Genomic DNA, 12,706 nt, shown 5'->3' with positions numbered 1-12,706 from the left:
AAAAAAGCGGCAAAAAAATTGTCTTGCGAGACGCGGCCATAGAAAGCTTCGTCTTGCGAGGCAACAAAGAATCGCCAGATGCTTTCGTCTAGCGAGTTTTTTGTTGCGCGAGGCATTCGTCTTGTGAGGTACCACTGTACACACATACACACACCCTGATAGTGATGTTAAGATGCTTCGTAGGTACACATCGCACCAACACGCAGAGGCACACAATGCGAACAAACCCACACACTTGTACAAATATAACACGCACAAATTATAGGCCCACACTAATTCACACATATCCACACACATATCTACACACATATCCACACGACACAAACACAAACTAACACACACACACACACACCCCTCACAAAGCAAGTCTTTCACGTACACACACAAAACCTCTCACAACAAGCAGTCACATGCACACATACAGATTGCTGGTGCGCGGTTCCCACATCGACATGTGGTGTCTCCTCCTCCTGTCTCTTCTGGGGAAGAAAAACGAATGGGTTCAGTCTATGACATTGTCAGGGGTTCTCCCCACTCCCAGGGCCTACAATTCCATGGGTGCTCAAGCAGAGAGCCAGAGGTGCTCTAACACTTGTGCACAGATGTCATTCATAATCCACGCCTCACTCAAGTACAGGACATTAAATATGAATACCGGAGAGCCGAGGATATCCTCTTCTGCACAGGTAGGAAATGGCCAGTGTACAAAATACCAGGTACTTGAAAACAATTGCTCTACACTTGCTTATATGCACAGAGAGCTGTGCGCGCAGAGGGTCAAAGCTCAGTGGGAGGGTGTGTGCTTCTGCCCACCTGAAACCTGAGGTGATAAGGATGGCAAGCAGCAATGCTGGTGAAGAGATCTGGGCGGTGAGAAAACAAAGGGTTTTTTTATTGCTAGCAATAATGGCTCAGTGAGATCACTCTCCAAAAGCTGAGCAAGCCCAGACGGGTGGGGCCTGCTTAATATACATAGCTGTTATCTATTAAGCAATACATATGCATAAACTTGCTCCAATCTAAAGCTACAACACAATATTAATTATACCATGTATGGTCTTTCCTTCATTGCCTATTCATTAGGCAAGGAAACAAGCAACCCCTCTTTGCATGCCTTTCTACCTGAGGGGGTTAGGACACTGAAGCAGAGCACACCTCATTGTCAAATGTAGACACTTAGGAACGTGTTTGCAACCTTGGGAGTATGTCTCTCTGTGCACCAGAAGTCCCAGAGGTGTAAAAGCAGGCTAAACCGATGCAACTATAACCTGCATTCCTTCATGTGGGAGCAAACAGGACGCTCCGCTGCATACCAAAATGCTTAGTCAAACGGTGATCACAGATCGCAGAATCACGGGGGGTCCTCTACCTTGAACCTTCCCTTTTTGTGAGGTATTGATTATGTAGCTGTGATGTAGGAATGATGTATTTTGGGGGTGTTTCTTGGTGATGAGAAAACTGATAAAAGTGGAGGTTCTCTATTGTTCTGGGTTCCTTCCTTGTTCTCCTGCGTGAGGGGAAGGACCCTGTTGCAACAGCAAAAATAAAAGGCTTTGCTTCTCAAAATTCTCTGGTTGGCCTCTGTTACATTCTCCGACCGATGGAGAACCCCATAACGGCAGATTTTTGCTTATTTCACCTGCAACACAGGAATCTTTTGCCCAATGCGGGGCTCAAACCAATGACCCCGAGGTTAAGAGTCTCGTGCTCTAGCGACCAAGCTATCCCGGGATCGACCCAGAATGGTGTCATAGGAGACTCCAGGGTTCCTTGGAATCAGGGGTTCTTCAACGGAAGGGTTGGCAACTTGCCTCGAGACACAGGTCGCACAACCTGCAATTGATCCTTCACCGGAAGCGTGAAGTGCGTTCTTGCTGAGTATACTCCAAGTTCACGTGGGGGCAAGGATCAGGGCTGCCCCCATGCTTTGTATGAGCTGTGTGCTCTAGAACACACTCCAGAATACTCTACAGTGCACTGTGTGTGGTAGACACACAGGGGTTCTCTGGAGGACAATTTAAACTGAAAAGATATGTGAAATGGAAACAGGCCCAGTTTTGAAGCTATGGGAGTAATGTGCTCGGCACTTGGCTGTGGCTCCAACCTAGCCATTCTGGAAACGTAAGAATACAGAATGCATGGAAGGAGTGCAGCCACCAGAGAATAATCAAGCCCCCCAGCTCCCCCCCCCCACCCTTGATAGCATGAATAGCGGGGTACCATAGAACGGAGACATCAGAAGCAGAAACCACAACGTTTCTGAAAATTTGAGAATCAAGGCCTCAAACATGCAAATAAAAATGCACAGAGGGTGAATTACCAGGATTCACTAAAGAATAGTAATCTCTTCTGCGCCTGTAGCATCAACAGTGAAGAAAGACACAAATACAGTATGCGTAAAATCTTGTATTATATACAAGTCCATAGCCCATGGTGATCAGGGCTTTTCTGTACTAGGAGTGGCAGAAACAGGGGCATCATTTCAAGATTCAAAATATGTGTGAGGGGGTTGTATATTTCAGCAAAACGTGTGTGTATGCATATGGTAAAATTCCTGTGTAACGTTTGAAGGCTGATTCTTAGCCATTACTTTTAAAAAAAGGATAGTGGATTTTAAGACCATTTTTTTATGATTCCATTTTAATTCCACATAATAACTAGAGATACACTGTTCTGAGGCAGAGGGGGGAGGAGTGACTGCTCTCCCCCCCCCCGACCTATGAATATACGATAGCATGGACATATTGCAATGTGCACACGTATATTGTAATGTGTTTGTGTTACACGCATCGCCCACAAAACCCATTTAATCTGTGAGCCACCCAGGAAAGTCAGCCTCTCAAATACAGCACATCATATCCACATACCAACCGCAAACAGAGCCACCTGGAAACACTCCCCTGCACCAGAGATGGAAACTTGTGGGCACCCAAGACTATCACCATGTGCCAAATCCTTGTGGCCAGCACTCCCCCATATCCAGGCCCACACACGCCAAGATGCAGACATTCCTATCCTTTCATACATCAGCATCCAGTCTGCCATACTTTTCAGCATGCAAGCACCCTTACTCTAGCATAGCCGTGGAACATTTGATTGGGATGTTTGTCACTTCTGGGACTTCTGCTGCTGCAACCAAGAATGGACCTGCTTTCCTTCGCTGCCGTTGTTCAGAGCTTCTCGTCAGAAAAGGGAGCTTTTGCGTACCCCAACCTTACCTTCCAAGTCCCGGACTGCAGAATCCGGGACCGGCAGCCGTGTGACACCGGATGTTGTGTCGACGTAACTTCCGGTGTTGCTTTGCCCTTCTATGGGCACCAAAAATGGCTGCCGCCGGCTTCGAAAGTCACATCTACGCATGTCAGGAAGTGCGTCGACGCAACTTCCGGTGTTGCTCCGCCCATCTATGGACACCAAAAATGCCCGCCGACGACACCGGAAGTCGCGTCTATGCACTTCCGGACATGCGTAGATGTGACTTTTGAAGCCAGCGGCGGCCATTTTTGGTGCCCATAGAAGGGCAAATCAGAAAGAAAAAACATGGCCGCCGGCAGGAGAAAATAACAGAGAAAAACAGGAGACGAAGTGATACGGGGGACCACTGGGAAAAGGTAAGTAAAAACGGGGGGTTTCCCGGGGAAAACGGGGTACTTGGCAGCTATGACCCCAACCCCCACCTCAAGTTTTGGCTCTCCACCTAGTTCCCAAGAGCTAGAACATGGGCAGGCAAACTAAGGCCCAGGGGCCGGATCCGGCCCAATCGCCTTCTAAATCAGAATCAGCATGTTTTTACATTAGTAAAATATGTCCTTTCATTTAAAATGCATCTCTGGGTTATTTGTGGGGGCTGCCTGGTGATTTTACATGAGTAGAATGTGTGCTTTTATTTTAAAAAAATGCATCTCTGGTTTATCCCCCCCCCCAAAAATATATATATATAGTCCTGCCCCCCACAAGGTCTGAGGGACAGTGGACCGGCCCCCTGCTGAAAAAGTTAGCTGACCCCTGAGCAAGGAGGACTTCAGTCAAGCAGCACCACTAAATAGTCTTCAAATTCACTTTGCAGCATTTTTATTTGTGCTTAAAAGGTGGAGTGATCTACTGCAGCGGAATAGAACTAGCTAACTGCATCTTTCTTCTCAACCCTCATGCTTCTTCCCAAAGATACTCTGAATTTCAGCATTTTCCCTGTGCCCTAGAGGCATGAAGCATTAGAGGCAGCAGGTTCGCAGTGGGACATAGTTGATGCTGCAAAGTCGGAGCCTTGTTAATGGCTTCCCCACCTCACAGTTGATGTAAAAATATTTGCATTTCATGAGCAGGCTGCATCATGTGGGCACTTTGCAGGGAAGCATCCCTTTCCCACCAGGGCCACTGAAGCTAGATATGCAATACATTCTGGCTTACAAGTGTGAAATAAAGACATTCTCACAGGGTGGGAGGCAGCCAGAAGGGAGAAGGTGTGCTGGGGCAACTCTACCACCCCAGTAACATATGAATGGACTCGGGGTCTCTCTGGACAAAGTATTTAGGCCTGCTCTCTGGCTAAACCCTGTTAGCATAAATCCTCTGCATGGCACAGATGCTGCATGTGGATGAATGTTTACTTTATGTGATTGCTGTAACTTTCCCACACAGGAGCTCAAGCTGTAACCTGATCTCCTGTCATGTGATGTTCTTTGTTCTCTTTCTACTTTCACTTTCTTCTGAACTGGAGAGTGATGGCTGAACACACACTCTCTGAATAAACGTAGATTAGCACCTACGATTGTTTGCTGTCTTCTTTACCGAAGCCAGTGGCAGTAGTAAGAATATTGGTGATTTACACCCCAATATTCCAACAGTGGTAGCAGAGTTCTGGCAGAGCTCTGGTTCCGATCTTCGGACCTCTGAAAAGCGTAAACTGGCAAGGAGGCCTCAATCTGCAGCAGCTGATCCTGAGGAATTTCGCCTGCTTGGGAGTCACCGGTTCCTGCGTTCCAGGGGAGGAAGAGCACGGATAGTCTGCGTTCCTTATCACCGGAGCAGTGAGTAACCGGGACTGATTTATAGCGGCAATAAAACCTCTAAAGCGGCAGCTTAATTGCAGATGCCTGCCGAAAGCCTAATTTGCAGCTTCTTTGTACTTTGAAGTCAGAAGCTAGCAGCACGCTTACAGAAGCAAGATGGCTAAAGCCGGGGATTCAGATCAAACACCCAAGAGTTTGTGTCCTTTGTTAAATGACTCAAATTATGCAACGTGGAGTGTTAAAATGGAATGTGTTCTTATCCGGCAAGGACTTATTGAGTTGATTCAGAACGCACCGCCCGTTTTGCCAGGCCACAGGTGGTTGAATCGCAACGCACAGGCAAGGGCAACAATAGTTCTGCATTTGGACCCATCACAGCTGGTTCATATTCGGAACTTAGATAATGCTTATGATGTTTGGACTCATCTTCGGGACGAGCACCTTAGGTTGCGCGCCGGATCAACAACATTATTCTTTCAGAGATTAATTAATTTGCGTCTGAAGGAGGGAGGAGACTTGAGAGCCCATTTGCATCAGATGCGTCAACTACGCCAGGAGCTAGCTGACAGAAACGTCAATTTGGATGACGACATTTATTGCTTTACAGTGCTAAATAGCCTTCCCAAGTCCTATAATGCTATTGCAGCCCAGCTGGGGGCTCAAGACCCTCAGCAAATGACTGCAGCAGGAATTTATGCTTCATTGCTTAATGAGGAGGACAGGACCCGCGCACAGGCGGAGGCCAACGGGGAGCGCTACTCACCCTCACCTGGTGTATCTGCAGAGACTGCACAAGCCCTTAAAACTGTGGTCAGATGCCAGTTATGCAATATTCCTGGGCACACAGCCAAGACATGCAGACGACCCCAGAAGGACTCAGGAAGTCAACAACAGGCTTCTGGGCCTAAGGGGCGAGGCAGCGGCGGTAGTGGCAGCAGCAGCAGCAGCAGCAGCAGCAGCAGCGGCAGCAGCAAGGGCCCTACAGCACGCAAAATGCTTGTAATGCTCACTCAGCTTGATGACCAAGAAGACGACGGGTCTTATCTGATCATAGATTCGGGATCTTCGCACCATATGGTGAACGACAAGAGACTGTTCCAGACTTTTGAGAAGCTGGACTCCATCGTGTCACAGGCAGATGGCAATTCTTTGAAATCCATTGGAAAAGGAACTATTTTTCTGAAATCTCTAAATTTGAGTATCAGTAATGTGTATCTTGTTCCAGAGCTGAAGCAAAACCTTTTCAGTGTTTCTCAAATTGATGAGAAGGGGTTTGAGCTGTGTTTTCACAGGGGCACCTGTGTGATTTCTAAAGATGGAGAAGTTCTTTTGACGGGACACAGAGACAAAGATAACCTTTTCAGATTATCTTATGATAAAAGTGATGCATGTTTTAATGTTGTTGATGATTGTTTAACAGGTCCAGAGGAGCCTAAGGTGGCAAAGAAGCAACCAAGCAAGAAAGGTCTAACACGTTGTTTCCAGATCGTTTCTGCTCATGTTTTTGGTCCTATGCCGAAGTCCCTTGGCAAGGCCAAATATTATCTTCTGATAACTGACCACTTCTCTAAGTATACGTGGTTTTATCCTCTGCAAAAGCCTCAGCAGGCTATTGTGAAATTTTCTGAATTTCATGCTAAGGTTGAACTGAAACATGGTTGTAAAATTGAATGTTTGTTAACCAATGACATTCCTCTTTTTACTTCACAGGAGTTTCAAGCTTTTTTTGATGACAAAGGCATTCACCACAAGTTTGCCAAAACCCAGGCAGCTTGGGACAAAAGCTTATGTGTTAAGGTTAACACTAAGTTAGAAGCAGGCATGCAGGCGCAGCTGCTGAGTTCAGGATTGTCTGAACAACTGTGGGCTGAAAGCATCTCATTTTTCCTTTACCAGTGGCTCAGACAGGTTCCTAAAGGACAGAAACGTTCTCCTTATGAGATTCTGTTCCAACAAAAGCCTGATGTGAGCAACACTAAGGTTTTTGGAACCAAAATGTGGGTGGCTTCGCTTGAGGGCAAGCCAGTCCAAAGCATTCTATTGGGTTTTGAGGAAGGTCAATACAGAGTTATGTTGCTTTCTTCCAATGAGGTGATTCTTACTCAAGAGGTAGAACACACTCCTACGCCACAAGAAACATATGTTCTTGATGAATTTCCCATAGGTGCCAATGATTTTGATGATTCCTACACTGACACAAGTTGTAGTGATAATGATTCCTTTGCTGAAGGCTCTACCCCGAGTAGCTCTGACACAGGGGAGACAGTCATACACAAAGGAACTCATGCTGTTTTTAACAGACCATCATCGGATGATGAAAAAGTGCTTGAAGCACTAGATCCACTGTTTACCATTGGTATGAGTTCTCCCAAAAGTCCTGAAGGGGAGAATCTCAGTAAACAGGATTTGCACCTCTCACGCAGGTCTGAGAGGATTAGAAGAGGACCCAAGAGGTATTCTCAGGAGTTTGCCAACACAGCAATTGCAAATTTAGCTGTGCTTAGAACTCCAAAACAGGCAGCAGTCACACAGGCTAAGCCACAACAACAGGTTGTCAAACGCAACACTGTTTCTGTCAACAGAGCAACTGCTCTGGTCCCCTGGAAGCCAAAGCTGGTCAATCCAGTCTCAGAGAGTTCCACAGCAGGAAAGTCCTATTTTGTTTATGACAACTGTCTGTTCACTTCTCTTAATGATGCTCTCACATTTGCATCTTTTTCCATTTCAGGATTCAGGGGAGATGTTAGCATAAATCCTCTGCATGGCACAGATGCTGCATGTGGATGAATGTTTACTTTATGTGATTGCTGTAACTTTCCCACACAGGAGCTCAAGCTGTAACCTGATCTCCTGTCATGTGATGTTCTTTGTTCTCTTTCTACTTTCACTTTCTTCTGAACTGGAGAGTGATGGCTGAACACACACTCTCTGAATAAACGTAGATTAGCACCTACGATTGTTTGCTGTCTTCTTTACCGAAGCCAGTGGCAGTAGTAAGAATATTGGTGATTTACACCCCAATATTCCAACAAACCCTGCACATGGTGGCTGCTGCCAAATGGAAAGCCATTGGGATGGAACAGTTCAATGTACCCTCGGGAAAAGTTTGATCCCATTTAAAGGAATCCTAGCTGATCTAGGAGATTTGACAAGCAAACATGCCGAAAGAAGGGTAAAAAAGGGGCACTTGAAGACCAAGTTCTATGTGGAAATGATTAGGATTAATTTCCTCAATGATGGAACAATTCCCCCCCCTTTTTTTATTTATTTAAAGATGCTGGCGTTGGAATGGAGAAAATCTTCCCGACAACTTGTTGATCTAAGAACGTTTTCGTTTTGACACTGCTTTTAACCATCTAAACTCTTCCAGCCCTATGGATCTGTGATGCTAGGTGTGCTTCATTCCTGCATTCCCCCCCCCTTCTAGCTTTGCACAAATGCTTGCAAGTTTGACACTGCTAAGGTGTCTGCACAGTGCTAAGAATATGCAAAAACCTTTGGGGGAAATTTTGCTCTTCTGATCAAACCTCATTGAGTTTCCACAAGGTTTCTCGAGTGCATCACCTGTAGGATGTGCAGAAGCCGGGTGAAAAATACAGAAACCTCAACTAAACAATATTTTGGCTTTCCTTGAAACCTCTCAAATCTTTCACCTAAGCGGCAACCACCAAATTTGCTTTAGGCTCTACAGAGGGACTTCTCTTTCTTTTGAATGTGAACTCAATCGTCACGACTACAGCAAGTTTTTAGGGGGTGAGGAGAGGGTGCCCTATGACAGACGAGGCGGCCACTCACTCTATAGCAGGCATGTTGGGGGCAGACATTGGACTGACTTCCTTGGCTTTCTGCAAGGCATGCTTCTGATTAAAAGCCTCTTCTTCTTCCTGCTCATCCTAAAGAAAAGACAAAGGAGCTGGTTAAAAGGGAACATAGCAGAATTCACTATTTTCCCACATGTTATGAGCTTTGTTATAAGAGCAAGATGAGATCTGTGGAACCAGAGTCATGACTCCAATTTCGAGCTGAAACCAGTTGTTTTTGAAATCAAATTCTTGGAAGTTAAAGCTTTTAAAAATCTTTACAACACTGCATCACACGAAGGTGACCAGACTGGAACTGACTTCCAAGTCCTAAGACCTCAGTCCCAAGCACGGATACTTGGAAGTAAGTCACATTCATGGAGGCAGCTGCCCATTCAAACTGCCTCCCATTACATATCAGGCAGATGTGGTCTTTATCGTCTTCTCAGAGCCTGTCAAAGACATTCCTTCTTCAACAAGCCTTTTAAGTGGAGTTTGCTTGTCTTTTAAATCCCAGGTTGCGTCTGCATTTAATCTGAACTGTTCTATATCTGAGATGCTTTTATGTGCTATTGTTAAATCGAAGCGATTCACAAATGGAACTCAATAAACAAATGGACATTTCACTTTCATCTCTGTTTACAGGCTTTGGAGAGTCCTGCGGTTGTTTTTGAAGCTAGAAACTGACTATTAGCCAGCTTTTCTTTTGCAAAGAACAAGAAGTTGTGTGTGTGTGTGTGTGTGTCACCCAATTGGCAGCAGGCTCAGGACACTTCACACCCTTCCTAATTGATTTATGGAATTTGCTGCTACAAGATACGGTGGTGGCCACTAGAGGATTAGGGGGAGTTAAAAGCGGATTAGACAAATTCAGGGAGAATAAGCCTCTCAACTGGATTTTTGCAATGATAGACATACAGTATTTCCATGTTTGTGGCCGGAAAGTTCCTTATTACTAGATAATTGCATGTGCAGGTGGGTATAACAGCAGGAAGGAGCTGTTGCCTTCATGCCCCATTCTGGGCTTCCCAGTAGTAACTGGGTGGGCATTGTTGAAAACCAGTGACTGAGCTAGATGGATCTTTGGTCTGCCCCAGCAGGGCCAATCTTAAGCTCTCAAAAGCATTTTCAGCACACAGCTCTATTGCAATGATGGCAGTTCTGCATTCAGGACGCTCATTATCTGTGTTATCCAACAAAGTCTGTATATTCCACGTTCCAAATTTCAATTGTCTTTTACAACCACTGGGTGGTGACCCCACTGGGCACGGCAATCCAGTTAGGGGGGAAGGGAGACAAACGATGTTTAGGGCACCTTTTCTAGCCCCTCCCCCTTTCGGGGTGAGCAGAGTGGATTCTAAAAAGGACTGCTCACACATGGATACACATATAGCAAAAATTATTTGAACAGGGAGCTCCCTGTAACTTGCATTGCTCCCTGGGGTTGGTGAGTGGACACTGTCCTTTGGCCTGGAAAGGAGATGCAGAAGTGCATTTACTTTCACCTCTGAAGTTATTATTATCGTTTATCACACTTACACCCCACTCCTCCTCCAAACACCTCTGAGTGTCACAGTCTTGGGGTCTCAGATCCCTCAGACCTTAGGGCAGCTGCTTCTGGCTTCCACCACCAGCAGGGAGACCTTTTCCTCTGTCTTCCCATCTGACCAGAGGAGCCCTGCTCATCGCTGGGGGGTAACGGCTGGGGAGATAAGCTAGCCAACCAGCCTGTCCTCTGCCCTGCCTCCTTTCCTTGACTTTGCTAGAGGAGCTTAAAGGTAAAGGTACCCCTGACCATTAGGTCCAGTCGTGACCGACTCTGGGGTTGCGCGCTCATCTTGCATTATTGGCCAAGGGAGCTGGCGTATAGCTTCCGGGTCATGTGGCCAGCATGACAAACCCGCTTCTGGCGAACCAGGGCAGAACACGGAAACGCCGTTTACCTTCCCACTGTAGCGGTCCCTATTTATCTACTTGCACTTTGAGGTGCTTTCAAACTGCTAGGTTGGCAGGAGCTGGGACCGAGCAACGGGAGCTTACCCCGTCGCAGGGATTCGAACCGCCGACCTTCTGATCGGCAAGCTCTAGGCTCTGTGGTTTAACCCACAGCGCCACCTGCGTCCCTGCTAGAGGAGCATAGTTCCTGCCAAACCTTACCAAACCTGCCCTGCTTTGCCTCAGCACTACTTGTTTCTGTATGGCAGCTAGAACTGAGTCACACACCTCAAGATGATTCTTGGAGCAATGCAGAAGGAGGGCATGGCATCGCCCTCTCCACAACTGGCATATTTACAGCTTACTTCTGAATTAGGCAAGTTACCACCACCATACTGCTTCCACTTCCTTCCAGGTGTCGTTTTTATTAATTAGGTGGGCACAAAATACTGGGGGGGGGGGGAACGACCTCTCTCTCTCTCTCTCACCTGCTGGGGAGATGTGTATTTGTCTGCTTCAGAGTTAAATTAGACAATGCCATCAATTACTACGCTCTGTTACATCCACATTAGCCATGTCAGAGATACATTTGCACTGGAGGGTCTTGCTCGGAGTCCAGGAAGTACAAGTTGATGAATCCATGTTGGAAATGGGAGATACGGAATGGGATAATTCCATTCCCACTCTGAGAGCGGCAACCGGCCCGGTTGCTTAGCTAGCTCACTGTGACCCGTGCGGTTTCCTGGAACACCGTCACACACCAATTCCCAGTGAAGCCTTCCTTGGCATGGCCCCAACTCATAATTGTTCGTTAATGATAACTGCGCCACTGTCAGATAGCAGAGGATTTGGAGGAAAACAAATAACATTTGGGGCATGGTGCTTTCAATGCACCAACTGTAATAAACCCTGACCTTTGTAATAAATGGAATGACCATTGCCACAGACCAGGTAATCTGAGGGCCAAACTAGATGCAATGCCATCCATTCAATTAGCAATCGTATGAAAGGCTTTTTAAAAAGTAAAGTGCCGGTGGGGAAAAATCCAGATCAGGACTTTGGTGAGGTCCCCACCCCAGCAATTTACTTTTAAGAAGCCATTTGCAGAAATTGTCATTTCATGAATGGTGTTGTGTCTGGTTTGGCCTTGAAAGGAAACAATCCCTTGGCAAATTTTCCCGCACAAGCCCCACAAGCCCTACTATCACAGGGAAAGGTTGAGAGATCAAAAACAAAACTCAGCCAGACAGATGAGTTGCCTTTGCCATGGTTGCAGAAAGGATAGGCCAGGCACACCTCACAGAAATTTAATCAATGAGGGAAAATAATAGGTACTGAGAATTCAAGGCAGTGAGAAAAAAACTCCAGGCTGCAACTAGGAACAGGGCCTCCTCTGTGGGGGCACCTCTCCCTTGGAGCTTTAGGGATGCTTTTAACTGCTTGTTTGGACTGTGCTGCTTACAGGAATCTTTGCTGCTTTATTCTCTTTTAAATTTTTATTCTCTTTTTTAATTGGGTTGTTTTCAGTGGTATTCTATTATCATTTTTAATACTCACTGCCACTCAGTATAGGCTGGGCTAGATGGACCAATGGTCTGTATTTCAAAAAATATTTTCGCATATTCCTGAGCTGAGGTCTTGCCATTCAGAATCTTCTGTGGTTTTGCTCTGGTGAGCAGGGGCTCAAATCGTGTCCCATCAAAATTATATCCGCGTCACATATTGATCTGGAAATCCCCTTTCTTCCCTCTATTGCCCCCCTCCCCCCTCTTCTCCCTCTAAAAACTGACTTCCTTTTTATTTCAGGTTATATTCCAGGATGTTAAAAATATATATGTGGTTAGACGGAATAATGATTTAGAGGTTTAATTTGAGTATAGGTGGAATAAGAAATTATATATGATGTATAGATGAAACACACATGTATATGATTTATTTATAATTTATTTATGATTTTTTAAG

The 12,706-nt window shown here is 45.9% G+C and overlaps 1 protein-coding gene across 1 annotated transcript in view; it reads right to left on the bottom strand.

Annotated features, from left to right (window-relative positions):
• The window catches only part of CACNA1E (calcium voltage-gated channel subunit alpha1 E), a 327,543-nt gene that overhangs the window by 113,159 nt on the left and 201,678 nt on the right, over positions 1–12,706 (bottom strand). Inside the window, exon 18 of the mRNA XM_088673714.1 lies at positions 8,805–8,902. Within this exon, the coding sequence (XP_088529840.1) occupies positions 8,805–8,902 (98 nt within the window). The remainder of the gene's footprint in view (positions 1–8,804; positions 8,903–12,706) is intronic.

The sequence above is a fragment of the Zootoca vivipara genome, chromosome 7, assembly GCF_965207765.1.
Source record: "Zootoca vivipara chromosome 7, rZooViv2.hap1.1, whole genome shotgun sequence".
Classification (NCBI taxonomy): domain Eukaryota; kingdom Metazoa; phylum Chordata; class Lepidosauria; order Squamata; family Lacertidae; genus Zootoca; species Zootoca vivipara.
Note: the sequence above shows the minus strand (reverse complement) of the source record. Positions and strands in the feature narration are given on the sequence as shown.